Source organism: Bombus vancouverensis, chromosome 16, assembly GCF_051014615.1.
Source record: "Bombus vancouverensis nearcticus chromosome 16, iyBomVanc1_principal, whole genome shotgun sequence".
Classification (NCBI taxonomy): domain Eukaryota; kingdom Metazoa; phylum Arthropoda; class Insecta; order Hymenoptera; family Apidae; genus Bombus; species Bombus vancouverensis.
The window spans coordinates 7,836,214-7,863,770 of NC_134926.1; the positions used below are offsets into that span (position 1 = coordinate 7,836,214).

Below are 27,557 nucleotides of genomic sequence, written 5' to 3' on the forward strand. Positions count from 1 at the left end.
TAGAGACCTCTGGTGACAGAGTGGGGAAGGTTGCCACAGCAAATAGTTCTACCTGACGAATGATGTCGCTTTGACGGCTTTGTCTTTATCCATGCACGTGTGTTTGCGTATTGCACGGATCGTTCGATTTTTGGCGCACAACTAGGTAATAAATCTCGAACCTACTATAAAATCATTACTTCAATATAACCTATAAACATCTCATCGAGTAATTTCTAATAATTCTAAGAATTTTTCTAACATCCACTACTGTCGCAAAATAATCGAAGTTTCTTTTGTCTCAATTGCAGGTGCTTCGTCTCTATTTTTCTCCTGTTATCTTTCTTTTCCCTCTGTTAAACGTTCCTTATTTTTATTGCGCAACCAACATTAATAACCTAGTTATTTTTATCGGGTAACTTTAAATGTGGCCGTAGAAGAAATTCGAGAAATGCATTAAGAATCACGGTTTCTGTATCCCAGGCCCACTATCAGTGTCTTTCTCTTTCTTCTTCTATCGCTCTGTTCTGTCCCCCTCTTGCCTATGTACCTCTTCGTCGCACTCGTTGGCTGGCTCATGTAACGAGCCGTTTACGGCAATGGAAGTTTTTCAATTTTCGAATTTGACATTACTCCGCTTCGATCTTACTTTCTAACGCACGTGCGATCGTGTTCCTAACCTCCGGCTTACATAACACGTATCTTGTACCACGTATCTCATACCACATATCTCATACCACGTTAAAACGACACTCCAAGTATCTAATCGAATTTCAGACGAATCATGCCGTCCGACGCAAAAAAGAAGCAGCAACAGAAAAAGAAGGAAGCAGCTAAAGCTCGTCAATCAGGCAAGAAGCCACCTCAGAATAACCAGAACAAGACTGTGGAGGATGGTAAGGAGTCCAGTCCTGGAGTGGGAATCATTCAAAATGGAACCAATGGGTTACCTGTTAGTGCAGAAGGTAAAATTAGAAACTGTCTTTAAAAGGCAAAAATGTTATCTAAGGTCTTTTAATTGAGAATTTGATTCATTGGTGTTATTATAGAGGCACTGTGTATGAAACTGGAAGCAGATGCAAGATTGAATGCTGAAGCACGTTCATGTACAGGATCATTGGCTTCACACCCCCGAAGTCGTGATATAAAGATATCTAATTTTTCTATTACTTTCCACGGCTGTGAACTGCTGCAAGATACTATGTTGGAATTAAACTGCGGCAGACGTTATGGCTTGCTTGGACTTAATGGCTCTGGGAAATCTACTTTATTAGCTGTACTTGGAAATCGAGAAGTTCCTATCCCTGATCAGATTGACATTTTTCATCTGACCAGGGAAATGCCTGCTAGCGATAAAACAGCTTTAGATTGTGTGATGGAGGTAGATGAGGAGCGTATACGATTAGAAAAACTGGCAGAAGAGTTAGTAGAATGTGAAGAAGAAGATGCTCAAGTATGTTCTTACTTTGTATATCTTGCTTTTTTTACTGGCGCTTAATATTTAACAGTTTTTATCTAAATAGGAACAACTCATGGATGTCTATGAAAGGTTAGAGGATATGTCAGCTGATACGGCAGAAGCTCGTGCTGCTCATATCTTACATGGTTTGGGTTTCACTGCAAAAATGCAGAAAACACCTACCAAAGATTTCTCTGGAGGTTGGCGAATGCGAATTGCTCTTGCAAGGTTAACTATCTAATTATCTGTGAATAGAAGAGTTTGCATATGTATACAATGATCTACTAAGGCTGTTTTATTCTGTTTCAGAGCTTTATATGTGAAACCTCACCTATTATTACTGGATGAGCCTACCAATCATTTAGATTTGGATGCTTGTGTATGGTTGGAAGAAGAATTGAAAACATACAAAAGAATTTTGGTCATTATTTCTCACTCACAAGATTTCCTCAATGGCATCTGTACAAATATCATTCATGTCAATAAAAAGCAACTAAAATATTATGGTGGTAATTATGAAGCGTTTGTGAAGACAAGGTAAATTGAAATTAGACATAACAAAAAGATGAACGAAACTTAAATTCTTGCTAAATACAAATGAGAATATTAATATGAATTCTCTATGTTAGAATGGAATTACTGGAGAATCAAGTGAAGCAGTATAACTGGGAACAGGATCAAATCGCACACATGAAGAATTATATAGCTCGATTTGGACACGGATCTGCAAAACTAGCAAGGCAAGCACAATCTAAGGAAAAAACACTGGCAAAGATGGTAGCACAAGGTCTCACAGAAAAAGTAGTCAATGACAAAGTGCTGAACTTCTACTTTCCTTCTTGCGGAACTATTCCACCCCCTGTTATTATGGTTCAAAACGTTAGTTTTCGTTACAACGAAGATTCACCTTGGATTTATAAAAATCTAGAATTTGGTATAGATTTAGACACCAGAATTGCATTAGTTGGGCCAAATGGAGCTGGAAAAAGTACTCTTTTAAAATTATTATATGGAGATGTAAGTTCCAATTAACCACCATGTACGGAAATTAAAAAAGGGAATATTTATATATACAAAATTACATATTAATTTATAATTACAGTTAGTTCCAACTAGTGGTATGATACGTAAGAACAGTCATCTTCGGATCGGGAGATACCACCAACATTTACATGAATTATTAGATCTAGATATGTCGCCTTTGGATTACATGATGAAAGCCTTCCCAGATGTTAAAGAACGAGAAGAAATGAGAAAAATCATTGGTCGTTACGGATTAACCGGTCGTCAGCAGGTATAATTATTTATAAAAGCTTAAATATCTATCATTGAGGTTCAAAAAGTAATATTTTCTTTTTGTGTGTATAGGTATGCCCAATAAGGCAATTGTCCGATGGTCAACGTTGTAGAGTGGTCTTTGCATGGTTAGCTTGGCAAGTGCCTCATCTATTATTACTTGACGAACCGACCAATCATTTAGACATGGAGACAATTGATGCATTAGCTGATGCAATTAATGATTTTGATGGTGGAATGGTGCTTGTGTCTCACGATTTCAGATTAATCAATCAGGTATATACTGCCGTTTAAAAAGACTAGGTATATAATCCATTAATCATTTGATTATATAATATCTATTCGTTTTATTAGGTGGCAGAGGAAATTTGGGTCTGTGAAAATGGTACAGTCACGAAATGGAGTGGAAATATATTAGACTACAAAGAGCATCTGAAGACCAAAGTGCTTAGTGACAACCAGAAGAGACAAAAGGAGATGCACAGAAGCAAATAATTTGAATAATGTGTAATATGCTTTGCCCAATTTTTTTCCAAGTATATTTTCTCTCTCTCTCCATTATAGTAATCTGTCCTCGTTGTTTCGTGTCTATTGCTGACTTTGCGCTGCTGTGTAGCGTTTTTCAGCGATCGAAGATTTTTTAGTTAATTTATTTAAATAATGAGCAGCGAATTACTCTGTAATAGCTGGCGATATCGATTCATGGTGGCTATTTGCCATGTTATTAATTTAGAGATCCGACATTATTACTGTACTACGAAAAATTATATATTTCACATGTATATACATATATGTATGTGTTTACACATACGTATATGTATATGTATGTATATACATAAATAGATTACTTAAGAGAACTACTGAAATAAAACACGTTTAAGTATTATTAACACACAACAAATACTCGAATTTTTTTTTGCAATTTAGCTTTATTATAAAGTCGTATTTAGCTATAAATTAATTTGATTCTTGGTATATAAAAAAATATATGGATGTGTACAAACAGTTATAAATACTTAATATAATCGATAAAACGACACGATTTCTCTCGAATAGAACTTTTCATCCGACATTATACATAAATACTTTGATCTAGTATTAACATCATGGAAGACTAAAGTCTCGCGGATATCCATATCACAAGAAGTAGTATATCTCTGGTTCTTTCGTCGTGAAAAATGTTTAAATCTATATATATTATATATCTTACAATATTTTTTAATACGCCATGGAAGTAATGTATGCATTTTTGTAACAACTATGATTACATGAAATGTAATACACTGAATATTGTCGATAGAAAACTCGAAGTTGCACTATTAGGTTTTGGACCTTGACATAATAAAAAAAGGAAAAGAAATACATAATATGAAACACTTTGTAATGCTGTGTATACCTTCAATTTCACGTAGAGCCTAATAAAGCCTAGTATAAGGACCCAAAACCACGAGAAACATAGAAACTGTAAATACTGGTGAAGATTTTTCTGGATCAGGAGATAAACTGAAGGTCAAACGGGTGTTGAAGCTGGAACAGAACAAGCCACCTCCTGTGCCAGTGCAGCATTCCTTAAGATTGATAAATGGGAATCCATATCACTCAAAGCTTGATCAATAAATGCTAATTTCCTAGCATGACTCTTGGACACTCCATGCTTAGTCACCAATGCCAGGTGTGTAACAGCCAGTACCAATGCTGCTACTCTGGCTTCCAATAATCTTGCATCTAATGGTGGATACAAACTTCTAACCACATCGTCAACTCGAGGTGGAATACGTCTGGCAACCTAATGAATACAAATATACAAATTCTTAGCTTTGAGTGTTACTATGGAATAAGTTAGTATACACTTACATCCACTATCTCCAATGGGACAGTTTTACTGTTTACTGTGCCTGCAATAGCAGTGAGACTGGAAGCCAAAGCATGGCACGATCTTAATACAGCAATACATAGTGGAGCTAAACCAGTAGCATCATCAACCCATCTGTATTATCCATAAAATTTCACCATTGAGTAATTAATTCAGAGTCTCATCTCTAGATATTAACAAACGCTCTATACCTCTCTGCACCAGCTAACCATTCTTCGCTTTCCCAAACATCTAAGCCTAAACCAGAGAAATTTTCTCCCTCTAGCAAGTCTGAGCTTAGATCTGGAGAGTCTTTCTGATTCTGAAATGCAATTGTACAGATTTTACCATGTTTCATAAGAGAGAAAAAACAATATATATATGACTTATAGTATATAACTTACATAGTAACATCTTTGTCTTTTGCATATAACAAGTAATACTAAGAGTGCACCAAGGAAAACAGCAGCAAGTGCACCAAGTGCAACAGCTACTACTGTTTCCATTCCTGTAGCACTAGTTGTGGGACCAGCGTTACTTATGGACACCGGAGAACTCATTTTTCAGATGAGTTTGACAATTCAATTACTTTGTTCAAATGAACCTTTTAATTAACTAAACCCTTTTAAATAGTTCATGAATACTGTTTCAACTATTTTTCTTGTGTCAAAACTGTAAACAGCGTCGAGTTTCCCGGTGACAGTCGGTGGGAGGCGGAGACTGTCACGAATCTTAAGCTCCATTCATAAAAAATAATTCCTGATTGTAGCTTTTGTAAGTCACGTTATGTAATTCGGAAATTATATTAACAAGTGGTTTTGTACTATTCCATGCCTGTACAGAGGAAATCTATGAAGAATAAGATCATAATCGGTAAATCCGTAAAAAGTGGAAAGTAAATATATAGGAAAATTTATATAATGAAGTATTAAACAAGTTCTCCTCTTTTCTCATTTTGCTTATTTAAAAATTAGAAGGAATTTTTGGTAGGAATTTCTTTATTACATTTTTAGAAGTATGTTTTTATGGATGTATACACATTTTTGGATCTGTGTAATTATTTTGTTATGAAAGTTAATATCTAGGGAGTTCTAACAAATATTAAAACTATGAACGAATGTTAACAGTTATCCCATTTAATTTACAAAAAATATTTAGCATTTATTTATTACGCGAACATAGCTTTTATAGTTTCGGAAAGATCATTTTTTAAATAACAATGTTTCCTTAATGATAATAGTAATATTTATAAAATATTAATACGTATATTTGTTTTTTAATCGATGTTTAAAAGTTCATCGAATTTTTTGAAATGATCGATCTTGTGATTTATGATATTAATAAGCGAAAAGATAACTTTCGAAAGTAGGAATTTAAAAACTTTTGTTTTAGAATGACAATTAATTTCTGTAATTACTTATCAATTAAATTTATTATCTTAGAAATTCAAACATTTAAACTTATATTTCCTGATGCCTCCCATTTTAATTCTTATATACGTATAATTACTCTATATTTTTTAACAACCTTATAATTACATTTTTTTGAAATATAGAATGCAATTTATTTCTTTAATTATATTTTCTATAAAATTCCATTCAATAAATAATCATTATCGAAATCTTAAAAGCATTGATAACAAAATTTGAATCATCATGACTTTTTTATAAACTAATGAAAAGGAAATAATAAATAAAACAAAAAATTCAATAGCAAAGGAAAAATGATTTATAAATCGATCAGCCAATATTTATTATCATATTATAATACTTGGCAGCACTGTTGCGAAATGAAATAATTCAGTGCATTTCATAGTCATATGTTTTGTGTCATGAAAGAGTTGCTGTCAAATTTAGTGTCATTCGTGAATATTTTGTAAGTGAAAAGGCAAAGATATCACGAACGATTTCGCGACAAATCCACTCTGTTTAACTTGCGTTCTCGTCTGTATTTAAGTTACCGAATTTCGAAGAGAATATAACCTATCTTTCTTAAAGTTGCAAATTTCTTTTTTATCAGGTTACCAGGTAAGGTAATACATTGAACGTGATATCCAAACAATACAATACATTTAAAAATTTATGAAAATCGACATTTCAAGTTATCACGTGAAACATAATTTTTATCCTTTTCTTAGTTCAGTGCGAAACTTAAACAAAAGGTGTCACACTTGTCCCAGAGTCAACATAGAAAAGTTTTGTAAAAAATTGTTCAGAGAAATATATTTTAAAACAAAGAGGTAAAAGAAGAGGTCAATTGATTAGAGAATTAGAAAGAATTCACAAAACATTTTGTATACAACATGAATAGGACAACGAACAGTGCAACAGCGAGACTGAAGCAAGACTACTTACGTCTTAAAAAGGATCCTGTACCATATGTTGTTGCAGAGCCAGTACCCTCGAATATATTAGAATGGTATGTGTTTTAAATGTTTTGTATATTAAGAGATAATCTGTTATACATAGTGACTTATAAAAGTATATAGACATTTACCTTAGGAAACTTTTATGTATATTTGTATGTGTTGTATAAAACATTTTGAAATTTCACAATATTGTGATAAAATTTGAAACTGATTAAAAAATGTACATAGAAATTATAAGACATTCAATGTAAACATATATCTCCCAAAGAAAATTTAAAATGTTTTGTATAACATAGCATATTCATAAAAAGTTTCTGTAAGCATTCTAATATTTTTGTGAGTCATTATAAATGCTTATATGTAGATACAGTATGATGTTTTTTAGGCATTATGTTGTGAAGGGTCCAGAGAAAACACCCTATGAAGGAGGATTTTATCATGGAAAACTTATATTTCCAGTAGAATTTCCATTCCAGCCTCCTAGCATTTATATGACTACTCCAAATGGCAGATTTAAGGTCAATACAAGATTGTGTTTGTCTATCTCTGACTTCCACCCTGATACATGGAATCCAGCGTGGAGTGTATCTACTATTCTTACAGGATTACTTAGTTTTATGGTATGTAATTAATTATTAATAATTAAATTAAGTTCTAATATATCCAATACTAATGTATTGTCTTATGATAGATTGAAAATAGCCCTACCATGGGTAGTATCAATACATCTGATCACGAGAAAAAACAATTTGCTGCACAGAGTTTAGAGTACAATTTAAAGGACAAGTTATTCTGTGAACTTTTTCCAGAAACTGTTGAGGTATCATTAATATTACAAAATGATATACTTTTGATCCATACCAAATAGATTAGTAGAGGAATTCATGTTTCATAGGCAATAAAAGCAGAATTGGAACACAGAAAAGAATTAGAAAAACAGGCAAGGCATCAGACCACGGCTTCAGAAGTTTCGTCACTGTTACGCGATCAACTACAAAGGGATCAAAGTCCATTGTACAGTGTGCTCACCAATCTTGTTGTCATTATAGGATTCGCAGCATTTGCTTTCACAGTAAAATACGTATTATGGAGCGTTGCTATGGAATAAGTGAACGAAAAATGAATACATAGCATACTTTTCGATAAAAGAAAAAGAACGAGGAAAGATGTTGTAATAACGATGCGTGCAGATCTTGAAGAAAGGTATTAAAAACTGATTTGGGGCTGTTTGTCCACATCGAATCCACACCACACGGGCGTTTGATAGATTTTTATAACAAAGTTACTTGTAAAATACGAGTTGTGTACTATATTCGCAAATTTTAAATGTGGTAACCGCGAAACTACGGTAACAATTCCCCAAAGGGTTCTACCTGTGAGCGTTTATCATCAAACAAAATGTCACTGAGTTCTTTATCCAGTTGTAAAGAGAAAAAAGGAAGAAAAACAAATCATAACGCTGTTAATTGATTCGAATTGAATTTCGAATTAACACCATTGGCTTTCAGTCAAGTTCTGTTACGCGAATTTCCAAAGCGTAGTTCAACTAACCTGAACTATAAATATTTAGCGATTATTTGAACAATTATGTAAGTAACTACATGGTATAAGTATATAAGAAGGGGATAGAGGGAAAATGAAAGAGATAGAGTAATAAGGTAAATTCGTGGGAGCTTCCCAATGCTATAAGTAAATCAGTGAAGATTCAAATCTTGCTACTGCTTTCTATTCTTGATCTTTCTTTCCATACATCCACAACGGACTTTTCGCACGATGCTTCAACAACAAAAAACACTTCCCGAATACGTTTAAAAATAAATAGAAGTTCGTCTCTGCGATGTGCCAATGAGAAACTAAGTCAAAATTTCTAACTGAATCGAACTAAGCTTAGTAGAGAATAGCTTGTGTCATTGATGAAACGTGCCGATCTTGTAAATACGTGTAGTAGACTAGTAAGACGTGTGTAATATCAGTTGATAACAAAGTTAAAAAAAAGCAAAGAAATTGAACAGATCAGTGTCAGTATTCATTGTTTAATTGTTTCGAGAGATAATTTTAGAGAAATCGATTCTTTGAATATACATGTTGTGTGTTCTCAGCTTGCTCAGAAGTTTCGTTCGAATCGGTTATCATAGCTTTATTGGACGTAGTGTACTTTTGCTGTCACCCGGTGTGATTGAAAAAAGGAAAAAAGAAAATGAGATTTAATTGTAACTCGCAGATTAACACATTACGATTATACTTTACCGAGTAATTAACAATTGATAACGTGTACGAAACTATATTCATGGAAACAGAACTGACATATAATCCGTGAAACGATATTTATGTTAAGGAATTGCATCGGTTTTATTTATGGATTAAAAATAATGTAATAATTTTTCTACACGAAAAAAGATGTCTATTTTTTGCTTCCTTGCTATTCGATATATTTGTAAAAAAAAAAAAAAAACAGAAAAGAAAAAGGAAATTATTTAAAATTTCTAATTATTTAATGTACAAGCTGATTAATTTACTTAATTTTAAGAATTCAAGTATTCAATTTCAATATTTTAACAACAAATTTAGTGAACAACCAGTGTAATACACCCAGAATAATTTATTAGCACTGAAAATTATGCACGCGAATTTGAAATACGAACAGAATTTGAAAATGAAACCTTCGCGCTCTTTTTCGTCATGTCCCCGCACCATCTTGAAGCGCAATGTGTTTAAAAGCAACTTCTACGTTCTAATGAGTATTTTTATAAAGAAATGATCGTTTTCTCTTCCAATTGGATTAATTTTGTTCAATTATGGATAGAAGAGGAAATCATTCACTTTTAGTTGTAAAACAAAATCTGAAGTAAGTTGTATTTTTACTTGTTATTGACGTTCGTTATCATTTTCTGCCTCCACATAAAATTTACAAATGTATATTAGTTACATACCTTCTATTCACTCGTATACATGAAAAACTACTTTTATTTTATTACTCAACGTGTAAATAATATATAATTAGGAAATATAGCTACCTTATATTAAGCGAAAAATTGTGGTTATAGTTTAAGATTGACACTTAAGATGTCGTCGTGATACAATTTTCTGGTCAATTTTTCGTCGCACAATTTGCGCTTTGTGTATCATCTATTTCCTTTTTATATACAGACATATAATATACTATAATAAATAAAGAAATCGTCATCGAATTTTTTATATATGTTAAGCATATCACAACGATGCTAATACAATTACATGTCTTATTTGACTTATGTAGTCACAATATCGAACACGCAGAAAAATGCAGTATACCAGAGAAATTTGAAAGAAATATTTATATTTCATTATTAGTTTTCAAATATTCAAAAACATCGAATTTCTCGAATCCAAATATCCTTTTTGAAATAATTTTTTAATTTTAATATCGTATTTTTAATTACAGCTACGATTTACGATTTGAAGAATATTTGGCTGAATTTCGTTTTGGGGTACAACGAATTTGTAACTTCTTTTGAGTTTGATGTGATAGTTTTTGACAAGCTAAATCAAACGTTTTAAAACGCGAAGATTATTAAAAATTAGCATAAGTTATTTAAAAAAATCACAAATTTGGTGTTCTGCAGAATAAAGTTCATTGGAATAATATTAAATATTTTATAGAGTATTATCGAGTATTATCGATTATCGATACACCTGATGGGTTACGATTAAAATTCGATCGACATACATATGTGTATGTGTATGTAGCATCTTCGAGAATTGTTTAAAGAACCATTCAACGGTTTGTCGATCGAAAAGGAAGAAAGGGAATGGGAGCAGTGGCAGTTTACCGGGATGGTAAACAGTTAGAATTTTCTTTCAATGCTCCCTTGTTTGAGTGCGGTCGGGAGGAAGGATGCATCCTGTGAAGCCGTCTTTTACTTTCGTACCGATTCTACGTTTACTCGTTTCTGCCTCTGGAGCCGTGTACTCGGAATTCGAACGTAGATGAATGAATATCAACTAGGATAATAAACGAAGAATATTCGAATTATGATGATTTGAGGAATTAATATAATTAATTTAAATAATTTAAGGGAAGCCTGAACTAACAATTCTTTATTTTTTAACCAATTTTCTATTTTTTTTTTTTAGGAAATGTAAAGTAATTTGGTTTTGAAATTAAATAAGTTTGAGATTAGGTTGGCCGCCATTTCTTAATTTTGAGCGTTGGCAGTTAAGCTTACTAGATTTCTAATTTTTACTGACTACATTAGGAGGAGAGTATTGTGTTTGGTCTTAACGTATGCATGTATATGTGTATATGCATATGTTTATACATATATATATGTTTATTCGAATTCCTGTAATTTAAAAATGCCTTAACTTTAATCAATTCTAACTTTACAGGTCTCAATCGATTCATGCTATTAATTGCAAATGGTATATGGTCATAATAACCATTAAATTCTGTAAATACTGTGGGCGTCTGACTACTGCGTTTTTAAACGTTACCTATCTATAAATTCGGTAACTATATATACTAGCTACTTAAAAATATCTGAATGTGTATGTACCTTATATTTCTAAGTGAAACAAATACATCTTGTATTTTTATCTTTCTAGCTTTGCGTAATCGGGTACCATTTTATTTTAATACTTATCTTACTGGTAATAAAAGTTTTCAGTTTTTAACGTAAGTAATGTCTAATTTTTTAATATGAATAATTTCAAACTTTCAGTATAAGTAATTCGCAACATTTTCCTCTCTCCAACATAAATAATTCCTAATTTCTAATATAACTGAAATGCATCTAGATTAAATATTATTTTTATGTTCTAACTTCATCTTTTCCACTCAAAGTCACAGATTTTTAATGACTTCAAGAAATCTTTGTGGCGTCCCGTGTTCCTTGCGTTCAAACAATAGTGCAGCTGCCTTGAAAGCTTCCTGTACACTAGTTTCACGAAGATCCACCTTAATCTATGAAAATATGCCGCAAAAGAAGCAAACAGCAATTTATTTAACCACGAAATAATAAGGAAGTCGTTCATACGCTCCTTCCCTAGCGATTCCAACATCCCCTTTCTCGACTGCTTTTCGCCTGGAGACCGCCTCCTGCAAGTAAATCATCGAACCAGGCGCCAGGATACTTTGGTCATGCCTGAAATCCTGCGAAAATAAGATGCACATGTCCGCGACGTGTCTCTATTTCATTCTATATCCTTAGATTTAATCACTAAATTTACTAGATTTAGTAATTTGCAATTAGATTTTACTCTATTTCTTTTGATTACTATATTTGCAATTGAAACATTAGGTATACTAATGAATAATCCAAATTTTTCAGTTAAGCTCATAGTTTATTTAAAAAACAATACAATACAAAAAGTATTGGCCGTTGTTTAACTTTAAGTGATCTATTAGGCAAGTAATGAATTCCATCACGGCAGAATGCTGCGTCTTTAGACAAGATTCAAGCCATTTTTGTATCTGATCCACTAATTGGAAGTAGGTATTGGATAAGGAGGCGTGTTACATCGATCGGAAAGGTGGTAGTCAGAAGGAGCAATGTCTAGTGAATAAGTTGGCTGCTGCAAGACACCAACCAACACTCATTATGAAGCTTTTTGTCATAGAAGCAGTGTGTGGCCTAACGTTGTTACGCAGCAATTTCGTAGAACATCCTGTTAGTGCCCTGACAATTGGATTTTGTATAAAGACCCAATATTATTCCATGACGGAATTCAATTTTCGGTATTTCTCTTTTCTAAATAAACTTTGAATTTCTCTGGTAAATTTGGATTATTCATTTGTACAGCTAACATTTAGATTAGACTTGAGTTACATACAAAGAATGTTCTCAGATTTAATCTAAGTTTACTAAACTTTCAAATTTGTAATTAGATATTACTATACTTTTTTTCATAACAATATCTGCAGTTAAAATACTTCAACCACAAGCTAGGATTATATTGAGAAAATAATTCTTTTCATGTTTATTAACAATTCTGTTCACAATTTCGTAAAAAGACGTCAAATATTTATTAATTACACTATATCAGAAGGAAGCATGCAGTTAACAATCCTTCAGAGGGTCATTTTGTATAAATTGGTACAAGATGCAGCAGTGTGATTTAGAAGGTCGTGAGTCGATTAGGAACAGTTCGAGGAAACCGTTCCTGGTATCCATTTCCTCAGAGCAGTCGAAAAAACGATTTCGAAAATAATTAACTGGCGGGGACGAGCTCATTACGCGGCTTAATTAGTTGCCACTGGTATTTGTGTTCCTCGAGACTGCCACAGGAAAGCTTGACTGAATCGGCTACCGAATTATGTATGTCGATGTTCCCGCTTAGAGAACGCGCCTTTTATTGAGTTACCCCGCCTCCGGTTTTCAGCTGCGACCGTTTCCTGTAATACTTTTTCCGCCCAAACTGAAATGCTTCTTTGGTCAAAAAGTATCGTTAATGTCTTAATAAATAAATATTAATAAGATATTATTAAGAAAATAAGATTGAGGACTAATTAGATTTCTGTTTTTATAGATTATGAAAAATACCGAATGAGGAAATTAATCTTTTCTATAAAAGAAAATTATGACTGATTAGCAGACTGTGTATTTATGAGGCACTTGAAAGTGTAAAAATGTATTGACAGCACATAGCATGCAAAATTATATGAAACATTTAAAGTATACAACTATCTTTTCAGTTATAAGTGCTTATGAAAATTTATGTTTACATAAATATCCACCTATTCAAATCATACATACGGATCATAGTTGACAAGTTATAATTTAATTAATTGACACTTGCAAGATTGAAAATACCTAACTAAATTGAAAATTTTAAAACCTTGACTTATACTACTATGATTTTCAGTCTGCCCAATGATACGTGAATATGCAACTTTTAAGTAACGTTGTGTTATTGAAGGTTCAGTTAGAGAATGGATGAAAATTTCGCCAGTTTCTATTTTTATCGACATGTGCCTGCGACGAAGTATAACCAGCAGGGTGGTTCCTTTGCCGGTGTATTTACCTACGTCCCATTGGAGTGGCGCAGCCCGTCGCAAAACGGTTTACTGGCCGCGTAAAACGGAGCACCGTGCCATTGGATCGCCCCCATACAGATATATATACATGGTGTGCGAGTGAGGAGGGTGGAGGAGGTGGTGGTCGTACTTGGCACTAACGACGGACGATTCATCATCCTGGGGGAAAACGAAAGGAGTGACAGAAATTGCGGTGATTTAGTAGGAAAAGACAGAGAACAGATGTTTAACCTTTCCACCGTATCTAGCCCCTGCATAGCCTCTATCTGCCTACTCCGCCGTCCACCTTGTCAGCTTCCAAACGTTCTTCGTTTCAAGTATATATCTATCTTGTGCTGATTTTTGGACAAGACGAGAAATTGCTAGATACTGGGTGAAACATTAGAGTTTCAAAATTAGGAAACTTATGGTAAACTTATGGTAAACTTAGTGATCTATTGGAAATTTACTGATTACTGACTTATTGGAAAAGATTTATACTTATATGCAAAACTTATCTTATGTAATGAGTAGATATTATCTTCACATGAATTTTACCTTGAAACTTATTCTAAATACTTTTCTGCAGATTTTAATCAACGTAAGCCTAAAGCAAGTTCCTTAAATCTTATCTGATTCTCTACATCAATGAATATATAACATTATCAGTGTATTAAATTAGAAAGTCTACTATCCACGAAACGGAGAAGAAGAAATAGAAGAAGAAGATGAAGTAGAAAAACATAGTACAGTCACGGACGCCGATGGCAGGATTTCCATCGAGTTCTCGCGTTCGTAAATAAACCGGTGAAGCGTGGTGGGTCGCTATGTTTAGGTTAGGTGGTTTCTCAGATTTCTGGGATCACCATGGGAGAATGTGACAGGTCTTCCAGCTACCGGTCGGTTGCTTTACGATCACAAGTACGCTTCCAATTCACTGACGACTGCGTTTTAAAAAGAGAAAAGTGAAGAGATAGCAGCTACTCTTTTCCCTTCTAAGAAAGAATCTTTCTTGGTCTTGTAATACATAACTACCTTCGCGGCTTCGAAGTCCCTTTGCACAATTGAATTAATATTATTAACCTAATTCAGTAGTAATAAGATTGGTAACCAAAACAATCAACATTGGACAAGTGGATTTTATAAACTATAAGCTAACTGACTGTCCTATTTGACGCGTAATAGCAAAATCGGTTTGTCCAATAGAAATTTATAATTTAGAACCCGGTACATATCAATGCAATTGGTGACTTATGGTATAAAAGCATCGAAGAAGTTTATTCTCCCGAAAGGAACATTGAATCAGGTAATGTATTGGACTGAACTCCTACTTAAACTACTTAAACACACGATTATTCAAAATTTATTTCAAATTTTCTCTCAATTAAACATTATAGGTGAAAATGAAAGAAACGTCAGAAATTGAATTGAAAATTTCGCCAGGAGAAGTAAGATACCCTTCTAAAATGAAAGGGAAATAGTGAAGACTAGTGAGTATCAGATCAGTTAGTAAATTATTATGCAAATGGCTGGAAGAGATCTATTTTCTCAACGGAAGCATTAAACTAGGTACCACATTCAGGTAGACGTCTGTCCTCGAATCTTAATCTCTTCATACAACACGATTATTCAAAATTTATTAAAAGTCCCCTTTTGATTCAACACTTTAGATCAGAATGAAATAAACATAAGGAATTGAATTGAACATTCCGTTAGAAGAAGTAAGGCTGCGTGTCCTTCTAATATGGAAGAGGAATAGTGGAGGGAATAACATGTCGAAAAGATCGAAACGAACATCCGGTGTATGTTGATTGGCCAAAAGACTGGCGGTTGACATCGTTTTTAGCCAATCGGACAAACTGGGCGTCGCTAGTTGCCGTTTCCTTGCAATAATATTTGCACTGGCTCGTCTAATCCATTAAGCCTGCCATCGGCTGACGTTTGGTAAATTATTTATCGGCTCTCCTCCGATGCTATTCCGTCCCTACTCCGCTTCGCCTGTCGTTCCTCGTCTTTCCACGATGCTTCTTTGAATTTACGATCTGGGAATATCCATACATTTCGCGCCTGAACTCGTTACGAGTTTTCGTGACGTCAGCTGAGCATTACGCGACCATCCCCGCTCTTTGAGCGTCGCCTGTTTCCGCGATAGAACTTCCGGCGTTGTTGGAACTCTGATGTGGGTACTGAGCGTGAAAGCATATGTCAAATTTTAATACTTGGAGTATTTCTGTAAATACTTGGAATTATCTGGCGAATTTCTAAGATTCTTCCGATTATCGGTGATTTGAATTGCAAAAGTGTAGAATCCCAAAATTTAGAGTTGTAAGTTTGGAATCACAATGCTCTTCTTGGTCAATGTCTTAACATAAATATTTTTCATAGTATGTGTGTACAGTTTGTAGTATAATAATTAATATAATGTTTAAATATTTGATATATACTAGTATATGGAATGAAGTATTTGAGAAATACTCTGTAATTAAAGAAATTATTCTTCTCATTTTTCATTGATATATTAAATTTGTAAATTGAGAAAAATAGGGGAAAGGATTATCAAGGTACAAGAGAGATTTATATACTTAATAGTCAATTTTATTGCAATTCTCGCAATAGATATAAAAATACTGTACATTAGAAAGTCGTGCAAGTGCACGCTGATAGATAGTATTAAAAAATGCACTTTGGCATCGTTTTAAGGAATGGAAATCCAAGTGTTCACATGTCATAGGAAACTTTTTTGTAAAGTTATATTAATTCTTAATAAAAATATATCGAGAATTATATAAATATCCCAGTGGAGTGTAGCTATTTGTATAATTAAAAAGGCCAATCGGAATAAGTCAACAAATCTAGAATAATTTTAAAGAGAATGTTAAACTTGGAAGAAAGTTTTTATCTGACTTAAACTGAGGGGTCTCCACCGAGGATTTTAATTTATAATTTCTATTCTGATAATATAAATATATTATATATATGTATGAGAAGAAATTTTTCGTAGGAATTTTTTCTTCAATCTAAGTTAGAAAAAAATTCTAATATTTAATAAGTTTCGAATATTTACAGTATTTACAATATTATTTGGCGATAATTCGATGAGGAATAAATTATTGCGACTTCCTGCCACTTGTGATAGTGAAGTTAAGAGTGAACTTGTAAGAAAATATACATGCATTTTATAAATATTACTGTCTCGTTGGTTGAGAATGTACAATTTGGAAGTCTACATAATCTAGTATGTACAGGATTTTTGGTAGATTTAGCTGTATGTTCAAGGCACTCGAGATGTTCTTGAAAGCTTATAATTAAGGAGCTTACTATCATAGAAGGTACAATTTATGTGAAGAATTTTATACAGACGTGGAAAACATTAGCAATCTCGAGCTTTACATTGTAAATTAGTGCCTTCTTATTACTAAATGATCAATGTTAGTTTTTAATAATTTACAATACAACAAAAGTCCTTACATAATTATAGATTTTGCAAACAAACTTACTCGAGATTACTTTACATATATGTGTAAAATAATTTTATTTTCAAAATTCTCGTAGCTCTTATGAGATTAGAAGTTATTGAGTAGCCTAATGCCACTTACTTTAACTACGTATATGAAATCCATCTTTGGTTCTATCATTTAGCCCACTTGAAAACTAAATAACAGTATAAAAATCTGACACAATCACCGATGATTTGCAATTGTACATATTTGCGTGATGCATATTGTTTTAAATTGAGAAAATCAGATCTAAGGTATTAACATTGTGCAGGCCTGGATGAACACAGGATATAACATTCAATATTTATGAAAAGTTGACTTCAGTTGAACTAACAAACGAATTAATTGAAAAGTACGTTGTTGCACCCGCTGTCGAAAATTCCACTTAATAATCTATCATTTTTTAGATATTGAGTATCGAGCCCAGAAGAAATGAGAGAATTGTGCTCGGATGACTTTGGTGACTAATTTTATTACTGATAAATAACGAAAAGGAATGCACAGGTACTAAATCTTTTTAGTAGAATCTTTGAAGACTAGAAAAGGAAGATTTTTTTGAATAGCGAAGAAAAGCTAATTTCTTGATTAATTGCGAATAAAATAAAATGTTATGCTTGGATTCTGGATCACTTACATCTGCACTTTCTTACAAAGAGAAAGATATACTATATTCTTCACTATCAAATATGGATCTTGAAATTTTGTGATATTATACTTGTCATCTCATTTCAATTCTTTAATAACCAATAATACCGATAATTCAAATTCTTAACAGAAATTTGAAGAGATATAATTATACGGAATAAAGAAAGTAAGAATCTTTAAGAAAAATCTTAAAAAAAAAAAAAAGTATTTTTGCATGAAACATCTTCCAAAACTGGTATGGTCTTTCAACGAGGAAAAAAGAAGGAACGGAGAAAGGAGAATAGCATTCTGACAGCTTCTCAAGGGGGACACTGATGGCACCTCGTTTGGAGGCAGGCTTTTTTTCACGAAGATTCAGTGCGGCAATAAAGACGCTGGCGGATTTAACGTAGCGTGTCTTCGTTAACCAAGTCAAACGCGGGCTTAACTTTTCCTTCTTGCCTTCTTGGTTTAAAATAACTGTTTGCTTTCGAAACGTTTCACGTAGAAACTCAGAAACAAAGCTCTAACAGAACTTCCATTCTAACTGTATGATACATATCTGGTCAAAAATTGTTCTCTTCTTTGGAATAAAAGAGAATGATGAAGAAAAAGAAGAAGAAATATGTATGAGATTCTGACCGACCTATCGGCGCCAAAATGCTCGTTAATGCTTCTCTGCCGGTTGTTTTGTTTAAGTTTCATCTACCCGTCGGAGCAGTTAGAGCTTGTTTCCACAACGTCGAGACGTTAGCCTGCCACGATCATCGAGGCTCGTAAAAAAAACTCGTAAAATTGTAGCAATGACGCTACTGTCTATCGTGAATCTGGGAAAGGAAAATCGGACGAGTTCAGGGAATCCCTGCTGGTGCTTGCTGTATCATTTTGAAATTATTCTGATGTACGTATAATTTTAATGAAATTTGCAATTGAAAAATTATTTATACGAATTGGTAGAAACTCTGTGTTAAAATTAAAAAGTTAGGAAAATGCATTATAAATGCAACAAGTGTTCTCCTTATTGTTGATGGGACTATTGTATTGTAGAAATTTACATTGGTATGAATTTGTACAAATTACTAAAAGTTGTAGTAGAAATTAAAAAAAAATCGGCAATATTTCTTTGAATAGAAACTTGAATAGAAATTCTGTTTCTCTAGTTGACAATTGCAGAACACGGGACCTAGCTGACTTTTCATTTAGAAGCAGAAGCCTCCAGAACCATAAATTCACCCTAATGGACTGGCCAGCGTTTCGAGAGGTAATGAAAGTAGCAAGAGAAAATCGTTTCGGGAATCTGGGCAATAATCGGCCATTGAATGACTTCATTGTACGTAGGAGCCCTCTTCCTAATGTTTGCAGGCAAACATCTTAAAAAAGTATCCACTTTAACTATATCTTTTTTGATAAATTCATTTATCACAGTAATACATAGAAAAATAAAAAATTATTATGGAAATTATCAAATCCTTAAATATTCAAACTTGCAAATTAATTAAATATTTCTAATAATTGGATTCATCAAAATTTATAAATGACTTACTTTTACTATGAAATTACAGATATCAAAAGCACCAATTAACTAACCGAGGGTACTAACGTAACTATAAGATCATTGTGAACCATGTTTCATCATTTTCGTCATTTAGATTCGTTAAAATTAATAAATCTCCTTAACCAAATTCCAAGATCACCGACGTAACCAACATGATGATTTTGGACGATACCTCATCACATTGACGGAAGCGAGAAGAGATCAGTTAATAAGATGCTCCATACGCTTTCACACGGTACAGAAATTGCGGAGGAATTGGCTAGCCGGCCAAAGCCACTCCACTGTTAATAGAGCGACGTGGAGGCGTAAATTATTGGCTTACATTATATCGTATAGACCTAACCGTTGATCTATAGCGGCGTAAAGTCGACTGTCGCGATTATATTTCAAAGAGCGGTCAATAAAGCACGTCACTGGCCCTCCACTACGAATAATTGCTGTTAATTATTTATGTACAACGGTCAGCAAGTGTGACAGCATCTCTTCACCATCAAATCTTTGGTTTTTCCATATAGATTGCTTCAGAATATAGTATATATCATTTAATAGTAATATGAGAAGTGGAAAATTCAATTTTTGATCTGAAAGATGCTAATCGGTAGACTAGATTGGATGGTCGCGACAATTCAAATTTGTATAGATACAACCAAAGATGTAGAAACTAAATATGACAAATGCTTCTTTTGCTATGGATGTTCTATATATTCTTGCACGGTATGTGCATCCTGTATATTTTTGCATATTCAAATTTCCTATAGATACAAGTATTCACAGTGTACAAACAATTTCAAACCGTCAGTTTATATTATCTTCTTCCGATCAGTCGTAATTTCGTTATTTTCGTGCCAGCGAAAATAAGAAATCCACGCTCGACTTTATAATGAACTTGCGTGATTTCCACCTTTTTGTGATAATATGTTATACTGCTTAACCTACAATATCGTGCGAGAGACGTGGTATGTTGATTGGGCTAAACATAAACAACACGTGCGAGAGACGTGTTACGTCGATCAGGCCAAGCATAAATAACACGTATGAGAGACGTAGTACATCGATGTTATTGATTTATTATTTATTTCAAGATAATAAATCTTTCCTGTTCAATGCTCAATCGGTAGTAACTACTTATCAAACATCTTGCAAATGAAAATTAATTGTATCTTACACATGCATTTACATATCAGAGGCGACTGTACGATTTACACAATTTCGAACGTTGTTGTGTTGTTTACCACACGCTATTTGAACTTCGTGGAAATTGTACGGCATGGGGATTAAATAATCGTCGAGCCTTCTCGAAGCTCTGTGTCCTGAGGTTTATGGAAGTATTTACACAGTGTCCAAGCGTTGATTAAGGGTTTTAAGTAACTTTTACCTTGTTGAGCGTGACACAGACTTCTCTAGAGATTAGAATTCCAGTCGTCTTCCATTCTCCAAACGCTAAAAGCGTATGAGAGTTTCTCGTGGGCCATGTAACTGCACGACGACGAAGTTATTTCTCTGGCAGCTAGGACAGCGCTTCTTGGATTTCTTTCGCCTGGAAGAAGACAGGAAATCGAGCTTGATTAATTCCCTCTGGACTTCATCCTTGGACCGGTGTATACTGTAAGGAATGAAATTCCGAGTATTGGAACGAGAAATGTCGCAATCGCGAGGATAAGAATGGCAAAATTTAGAATTGTTAGAAAAGTTTAGAATCCTAAAGCCTAGGATTGCAAAAATTTGGAAGCCCAAAGCTCAGAATTGTAAAAGCTTAGAATTTCAAAGGTAAAAATTGTAAATGTTTGGTATCTTAAAACTTACAATTGTGAAAGTTAAAAATCGCATAGTTGAGAATAATGAAAATTGAAATTCCAAAGCTTGTAATATCAAATTTCAATATCCTAGAAGCTTACAGTCCCAAGAAGAATTCTCGATGTTATTGAAACTCCAAATATTGTAACAGGAAATACTAAAAATTTCAAAGCTTGCCTCTATACATTGGGATGAAAAGTAAAAGAATGAGAGCTGAAGGATCCATGTTCCGGCGCAAGCAAGTAAAAAGAATGCACGTCGAGACGAAGGGAGAAACGTCATGGGATATCAGTTAAGCAAAGTGAAAAAGAAACATGGAAGAGCGGTATTCGCGGTTGCAGCGCTGAAAACGGACCAATCGTCGTGTTCGGGACAGTTAGCGTGTCTCGATATCTTTAGTCACCTGAAGTTATGGTATATCGTCGCCATTTGGTTTGCACTAGGTCGCCTTGTACTCTGTCAATCATGGCTAAGATACTGGGATGCAAAAAAACTAACGAAGACACGTTCCCCCCTTGCTACGATATCGACAGAAGCTGTTTTTGCTCCGAGAAACCATCATAAATCTCATAAAGACTTTGATTTTAAGCTGGAGAGAGATACCAAAAAATTGGCAACTTTATTTTCATCTTTGTTTAAGAAGACTATGGATGTATAAATTAATGTTGAAATTAGGATAAGAGATCAGTCAGCTTGAATAATAAGAGGTTTATCTATCTTTGAAAACCTTAAACATTCATTTTTAATAAGCTATTCTAAGAATGATCTAATTTACTATAAAACTTTTTTTAGGTTCCATCGCAGATCTCTCAATTTCCATTAACTGAACAACGGCAGAAGCTTAATTTATCCTTAGAAACCATGTCATGATAGTTTCTTCTATGTTCTATCACAAATATTCTCAATTCTCATCTTTATCCAAGATAATACGAAAGATCCAGCAAACGTGCTAAACATGAATTAGGAAACTAAGCAACCTGAACAAAGAAGAAGAGATAAATTATTTCATGTAAACAAATGCAGCTTCCAGAAGCTTCGTAGAAACGTTAGATCCCCTGTTTGCTCACCTATCAATTTATAAACATTGTTTAGCTGACGACAAACCGAGTCGAGTGAGGAAAGATGTTTACCTGAAGGACTAGCTCCAGGAATGACACAGCTACTTAACATGGTTTCTGACATTCGAATCGGAGGACCACTTCTTCATGGGGGTCTGTTTAATTACGGGACTACTTTAAACAAACGCGAGCTAGTTTCTATAAACATGTGCTCTTGGCTGAAGAAAGGTACCGACGGAGACTTTGCTACTTGCTATCAAGCATTGCTACTTCGATATTCCGATATGTTTAGAGATGTGCAATACACCATTCATCTTGATAACAATGTTTTTGTATCGGAACTGAAGCGCTCAAGTAGAAGAAACGAGCCAATATTTATTTTCACATAAAAATTGAATATGTTTGAAAGAATATTAAAAATTGCAAAATTCGATTTATTATCAAATTGTCATATTACTATATTCTTAGTAATTTGTTAACTTTCAATTGTTTAATTTATTTCAAAAACAAATTCTTTATATTGGGCCAGATTATTAAGATTTCAGCTCCGAAGATTCTAAGATTTTACTTATTTCAATATCTGAGTTTCAATGTTAGAATCAAAGAGTTTGGAATAAAAAGAACAAAGCGATACTGATTACATACTTCAAATTGCTTTCAAAATACATACATAAATTGAAGGAATGCGAACTAAAACTCCACCAGAAGACTCACCACCATCCTCGCCGCCATCGGTGTTTTCCGTGTTGCAGTGCAACACCTGGAACAGGAAGTCGATATACCTAGTGGCCAGTTTTAGCGTTTGAATCTTGCTTAACTTGTCACTGGGCAACGTGGGTATGATTTTTCTGAGCGCAGCAAACGCCTCGTTCAAACTCTGAGTCCTCTGTCTCTCCCTCACATTTGCCATCACTCTCTGAATGTGTATTTCTTCAGAAGTTCCACTCTTTCTTCTAATATTCTTCGTCAAGACAGCACTGTTTTCACTACTGCAAGATTTTCTTTTTCTTCCATAAGTTTTCTTCTCTGCTTGCTTGCACCTCTGCTCTATATCAGGCTTATATTCAATCGCCTCCATGTGATGGTAGCCCTGTTGTGCTTGTCTAGGTGCCATCTCTTCACCTCCGGAGGAGTACATCTGTGGTGATGGTGTCAAATAAAGACTTTGTTCATGATCTCTGCTATGGTCTGATAAGAATCCTGGGGAATTATCATGGGGACGCCTGTCATAATCGGTCTGAAGCTCTCTCAAGATCTTGCCATTAGGATGCTGCTCCTGGTACCTTTTCTCGTCAGAGTTTTCATACATCAAGTAAGTAGGTTCTTGATAGACCACTTGATGGTGGTGATGATGAAGGTGATGATGGGCTTGATATCCAAGCTCCTCGTCATCTCTGTGTTCCGGAGGGCTACTGAGATCCATCAAATGTTTTGAAGGTGAAAATCTCTCGTAATGATGAGGAGAATTGCTAGCAGAGCTGTCAGCGCTATGTGGAATACCAGAACTGTCGTTGTTATCTAGTAGATAGAGTCCTTGGATCCTCTGCGCCTGAAGACTCACTGGTTGCATATTTGAAATCCACTTTGCAGCTATTTTCAACTAATCACCACTGTTGGATACACTGTAAAGGATGCTATATAACGGTACACGGGGTGGAACGACTGGTGGCTAAGGTTACCAATAAACATACGTCTCTGCTCCAAAGTTCAGAGTCGTCTGAAGGAACCGGCCCTCGGACTGCCTCTTCATGTCAACCAGGAACCCCGCCTCCGGCTATAGAACCGTACCCCTACCCTTCACCGCGTACTGCTCCCCTACCTGGCCCCTCTGTCTTCCTAACCTAATCCCTCCCTCGTTCTGGGACGGTTTCTTTTATCCGTCGCGTCCATCAGTCCCCACCCACGAGATTCCTCTGTTGGAAAGAAAAAGATGCACTGAAAGGGCGTTTGGGAGGTTGGAGAACGCGATCGGGCATCTACAAAGTTGTAGCCATTATCAAAGAGGTAGACAGACCCGGGAGGGGAGAGATGAGATGGGTGAAAGTGGAATTTGGACACTTTCAGACGATTTATATTTTTTTCCCATTTAGTTCCCCTGATTTATCTCTTTTTTTTTTTGTAACGAAGTCTCTTCGCTTCTTGTATAAAGAAGAGATTCGAGTGCATGAGAGTATAGTTTTGTATTTGTGAGATATGCTACTTAAAGGTTTGTTTCATCTGAGTATTTGGTTTTCAGATCTTGTTGATGGAGATTTTATAAAGTTTTATGCGGAATGATTGATGATCTCTCTGTGTTGCCTCGGTGATCTTGATCTGCAAGAGTGGAGAGGCTAGAAAGAGAGAGTACAAGTTGGCTGGATGATGTGTGCGAGGGAGATGGTAGGCTGTGAGTAGGGAGAAGGAGTGGAAAGGGAGATATGATGGAGAAGGATAGAAGGCTCGAGGGACGACCCATGTTGAATATTTATATCGTGAGGAGCCAGTGAGAATAAAGCGGGGGATAGCCAGGAACACGCTCCGATGTGCGAAACTTTGCATTCACTTGGCGCGAAAACGTGCGATTCCTCGGCTTCCTTTCGTTTACTTATCATTGTGATAGCGTTCCTTTCTTCGAGTATGAATCTTTCTTCAGATCCCTTTTTTTTTAACGCCATACATAAATCATTTATTGATGCCCATTTAATCATAACTAGATGATAATGAACTATCATACAATACCGACTCATCTCTACTAATTCATCTCATCTATTTTCAATTTTAGCGTCCATAGTTCAGTATCTTTTACAATTATATTCTCCCAATTTGCTTCTTTTATTATTTCTCTGCGTAATCCTTATTAGGTTTAATTATCCTGATCAGTCTAATTATAAAGCACCCCTAAAATATCAATGTACCTCTACTAATCCGTTTCATACATCTTTTTATATTGGTTTTATCCTGGAAGCTGCCTGAACATATACTCCTCCGTGCTCTACCACTTGCATACATGGATAAACCAAGCACCATAAATCTTCTCAAGCAACAATGGTGTAACTCGAGGCATCAAGTATCGGCGCCTAGGTTCGCAGACGTTTTAATCGAGGGTAGGCTGAGATTGGTGTGTTTTCGCGGATTGAAATTAATGCATCAGGCGTGGAACGATTGAAAATCACGCGTGGAAGAGCACAACTCCAGCGTGGCGAGGTTGGGTGATGGATGACCAGGCTGGATTGCCGAGACGTGTTTGTTGTGACGGACGAAAGCTCTTTTGAAGGTGTCTATAAATTCCGCGTTTCGAGCTTCCACGGGTTCCACGGTTTTCCTACCCGGTGCCGTGATTTACCATTCCCCGTCCAGCCACGCCTGTGTAAAATTTAGTTGTGGGGGTGGCGACTAAGCCAAACGAATCTCTAGATTAATCAGGAAAATCTGCTTACGCTAATTCCAAACTTTTACTGCGCTAAATTTCTTCTATGATTCGTATATTTCTCGTTGTACGTTGCTTCGGTTAATGTTTTACATATAACTAAAGTATATAGTCTTTTTGTTATTTTTAATTTAAATATCAATCTAAGTCTCTGTAACAATCAGTTCATGTAATGTTCTTCTAAGTTCGAAAGTTTTGTTTTCTCTAATATGTTATTCATCTGTTTACAGTTTGGATTTACATATAGCGATGAATAAGATCTGGCATCAACAGGAATGAGAAATGGAATACAATTTTCCCATAAATCGTTACACGTATTACAATGAAAAGTACACGAAGATCCATTTTCAGTGAAACGTACGCATTCTTGGCTCTGTAGACTTAATTTCTAGGTTTATTATCAATTTCTTCCTTCATTACAATCTTTCACAACTAATAACAAAAATTCTCATTTCAAAGTGGAATTCTCATCTCATTCTGATCTTGCAAGAACATAACCTCAAAGAGTAAGCATTATTACATTAAAATACTTCCATGTCGTCATTAATAGGTGTTAAACCAAGGTAGCAATCTATAGAGAGACTTTCGAACGTTTGAGGAAGTCTCAGAGCAAGCGTCTGGGTTTGTCGTCAACGTCGGAACACGTTTATCGAAAGTGAAGACATTAGCGCGGCTTCATCGTCTCTCCCGTTCACTTCTGGGAAGCGAAACGACCAAGCAGAAAATCCCGGATCCTGGCTCGTGGCCAACTGAAAATCAGATCGCCAATAAAGAGGCCGATAAATAACGCGGCCAAACACCAAAATAATACTCGTTGCTGATCAAAGTCGAATAACTCGCGGCGTTTTCCTGACCCCTCTAGCCTTCCCTTGCAGCTGAAAACCTCGAGGGGTTTGGCCACGAATCGACCTGATTTTTTGACACTTCTACGCTTATACATACAGTGCCTCGTGAAAGTATGAATTATTACAAGGACTCGACTTATCATAGAAAATATTTATGTACACACCTATTATGCGTGTTATATAAAACATTGTAAAGTTTCATTATCGCTATAAAGAGACACGACTGTCGATTATATTGGCAAAAGGAGATCAATCTGAAGATGTATATAGAAATCACGAGATAATGGCTTAGTAATATTAGATTGTTTAAAACGTTCCTAACTTCAGAAAGTTAAAGAAGATTAATCTAGAACTTGAATTTTTGCCATCTATAATGAAACAAAAGGATTAAAATATATTTTAAATATTTGGAGGCAGGAGAAGAAATTAATATGAATTTGAGTCACATAACATCATAAGACATTAAGGTATTTTTATTATTTCTTCTCCTTAGAAGCTTTTTTTATAAGTTAGAAATGAGAATACACGTTTCGCAATGTAGTAAAAGATACTTCAAAAATTTGTAGGAGACGAAATTAAACGAGCATCGTTATTCAGGGTCTCCAGGAGGAGAGCTCATCTACGCAGCACACAAGGGGTTGTACACGTGCGTGCGCGTTCCTGCCGCACGCACCGTTTCACGATATTAACGCGGGCTTAATTGCGCGTACTGGGGCGCATTTAATCGGTGTACATGCGAATGTGTGCCTCGTCGTGCACCGCTGCAGGTTAAGAGTCTTCAGAGGCTCCTTTTTCTGCCAACGACTACATTTTATGGCTTCCTTCCTTGC

At 34.9% G+C, this 27,557-nt stretch overlaps 4 protein-coding genes and 1 long non-coding RNA gene across 11 annotated transcripts; 3 read left to right on the top strand and 2 right to left on the bottom strand.

Moving 5' to 3' along the window:
- Nucleotides 1-22: 22 nt before the first annotated feature.
- On the top strand, nucleotides 23-4,118 carry LOC117161146 (ATP-binding cassette sub-family F member 2). 4 transcript variants are annotated; one of them, XM_033342448.2, is made up of 9 exons: nucleotides 23-145; nucleotides 757-944; nucleotides 1,029-1,432; nucleotides 1,503-1,666; nucleotides 1,748-1,975; nucleotides 2,068-2,455; nucleotides 2,541-2,732; nucleotides 2,807-3,010; nucleotides 3,089-4,118. In XM_033342448.2, the coding sequence occupies exons 2-9, from the start codon at nucleotides 764-766 to the stop codon at nucleotides 3,227-3,229; spliced, it is 1,902 nt and encodes a 633-aa protein (XP_033198339.1). In that variant the 5' UTR covers nucleotides 23-145; nucleotides 757-763; the 3' UTR covers nucleotides 3,230-4,118. The 4 variants fall into 4 exon arrangements, with proteins under 4 accessions (XP_033198339.1, XP_076481602.1, XP_033198341.1 ...); XM_076625487.1 differs by lacking the exon at nucleotides 23-145 and adding an exon at nucleotides 173-290; XM_033342450.2 differs by lacking the exon at nucleotides 23-145 and adding an exon at nucleotides 187-208.
- Nucleotides 3,644-5,297, bottom strand: Tmem98 (transmembrane protein 98). The gene is made up of 4 exons (XM_033342478.2): nucleotides 4,991-5,297; nucleotides 4,799-4,908; nucleotides 4,589-4,721; nucleotides 3,644-4,520 (listed from the first exon to the last, which is right to left on the bottom strand). Exons 1-4 carry the CDS (start codon nucleotides 5,144-5,146, stop codon nucleotides 4,245-4,247), a joined length of 675 nt encoding a protein of 224 aa, XP_033198369.1. The 5' UTR covers nucleotides 5,147-5,297; the 3' UTR covers nucleotides 3,644-4,244.
- A 142-nt stretch (nucleotides 5,298-5,439) lies between these two features.
- Nucleotides 5,440-8,668, top strand: LOC117161159 (ubiquitin-conjugating enzyme E2 J2). 2 transcript variants are annotated; one of them, XM_076625494.1, is made up of 5 exons: nucleotides 5,440-5,459; nucleotides 6,724-7,004; nucleotides 7,340-7,574; nucleotides 7,646-7,774; nucleotides 7,850-8,668. In XM_076625494.1, the coding sequence occupies exons 2-5, from the start codon at nucleotides 6,889-6,891 to the stop codon at nucleotides 8,060-8,062; spliced, it is 693 nt and encodes a 230-aa protein (XP_076481609.1). In that variant the 5' UTR covers nucleotides 5,440-5,459; nucleotides 6,724-6,888; the 3' UTR covers nucleotides 8,063-8,668. The 2 variants fall into 2 exon arrangements, with proteins under 2 accessions (XP_076481609.1, XP_033198363.1); XM_033342472.2 differs by lacking the exon at nucleotides 5,440-5,459 and adding an exon at nucleotides 6,353-6,613.
- A 6,379-nt stretch (nucleotides 8,669-15,047) lies between these two features.
- Nucleotides 15,048-15,974, top strand: LOC117161178 (uncharacterized). The gene is made up of 3 exons (XR_013060371.1): nucleotides 15,048-15,254; nucleotides 15,346-15,530; nucleotides 15,619-15,974. It is a non-coding gene; the product is annotated as an uncharacterized LOC117161178 (long non-coding RNA).
- A 547-nt stretch (nucleotides 15,975-16,521) lies between these two features.
- Twi (twist) lies at nucleotides 16,522-26,465 on the bottom strand. 3 transcript variants are annotated; one of them, XM_033342464.2, is made up of 3 exons: nucleotides 23,191-26,465; nucleotides 21,000-21,161; nucleotides 16,522-20,934 (listed from the first exon to the last, which is right to left on the bottom strand). In XM_033342464.2, the coding sequence occupies exons 1-2, from the start codon at nucleotides 24,044-24,046 to the stop codon at nucleotides 21,025-21,027; spliced, it is 993 nt and encodes a 330-aa protein (XP_033198355.1). In that variant the 5' UTR covers nucleotides 24,047-26,465; the 3' UTR covers nucleotides 16,522-20,934; nucleotides 21,000-21,024. The 3 variants fall into 3 exon arrangements, with proteins under 3 accessions (XP_033198355.1, XP_033198353.1, XP_033198357.1); XM_033342462.2 differs by having other exon boundaries at nucleotides 16,522-21,161; XM_033342466.2 differs by having other exon boundaries at nucleotides 16,522-21,161; nucleotides 23,147-26,465.
- Nucleotides 26,466-27,557: the final 1,092 nt, after the last annotated feature.

What these genes read in the sequence shown, in the direction of transcription:
- Tmem98 (XM_033342478.2), bottom strand. Translation starts at nt 5,146, where the DNA reads ATGAGTTCTCCGGTGTCCATAAGTAACGCTGGTCCCACAACTAGTGCT. An exon ending in TGGTTAGCTGGTGCAGAGAG is followed by an intron (nt 4,722 to 4,798) that starts GTATAGAGCGTT and finishes TGGATAATACAG; the next exon opens with ATGGGTTGATGATGCTACTG. An exon ending in TCCCATTGGAGATAGTGGAT is followed by an intron (nt 4,521 to 4,588) that starts GTAAGTGTATAC and finishes TGTATTCATTAG; the next exon opens with GTTGCCAGACGTATTCCACC.
- LOC117161146 (XM_033342448.2), top strand. Translation starts at nt 764, where the DNA reads ATGCCGTCCGACGCAAAAAAGAAGCAGCAACAGAAAAAGAAGGAAGCA. An exon ending in ATGCGAATTGCTCTTGCAAG is followed by an intron (nt 1,667 to 1,747) that starts GTTAACTATCTA and finishes ATTCTGTTTCAG; the next exon opens with AGCTTTATATGTGAAACCTC. An exon ending in TAAAATTATTATATGGAGAT is followed by an intron (nt 2,456 to 2,540) that starts GTAAGTTCCAAT and finishes TTATAATTACAG; the next exon opens with TTAGTTCCAACTAGTGGTAT.
- LOC117161159 (XM_076625494.1), top strand. Translation starts at nt 6,889, where the DNA reads ATGAATAGGACAACGAACAGTGCAACAGCGAGACTGAAGCAAGACTAC. An exon ending in CCCTCGAATATATTAGAATG is followed by an intron (nt 7,005 to 7,339) that starts GTATGTGTTTTA and finishes GATGTTTTTTAG; the next exon opens with GCATTATGTTGTGAAGGGTC. An exon ending in TTTTTCCAGAAACTGTTGAG is followed by an intron (nt 7,775 to 7,849) that starts GTATCATTAATA and finishes CATGTTTCATAG; the next exon opens with GCAATAAAAGCAGAATTGGA.
- Twi (XM_033342464.2), bottom strand. Translation starts at nt 24,046, where the DNA reads ATGCAACCAGTGAGTCTTCAGGCGCAGAGGATCCAAGGACTCTATCTA. An exon ending in CGATGGCGGCGAGGATGGTG is followed by an intron (nt 21,162 to 23,190) that starts GTGAGTCTTCTG and finishes GTCTTCTTCCAG; the next exon opens with GCGAAAGAAATCCAAGAAGC.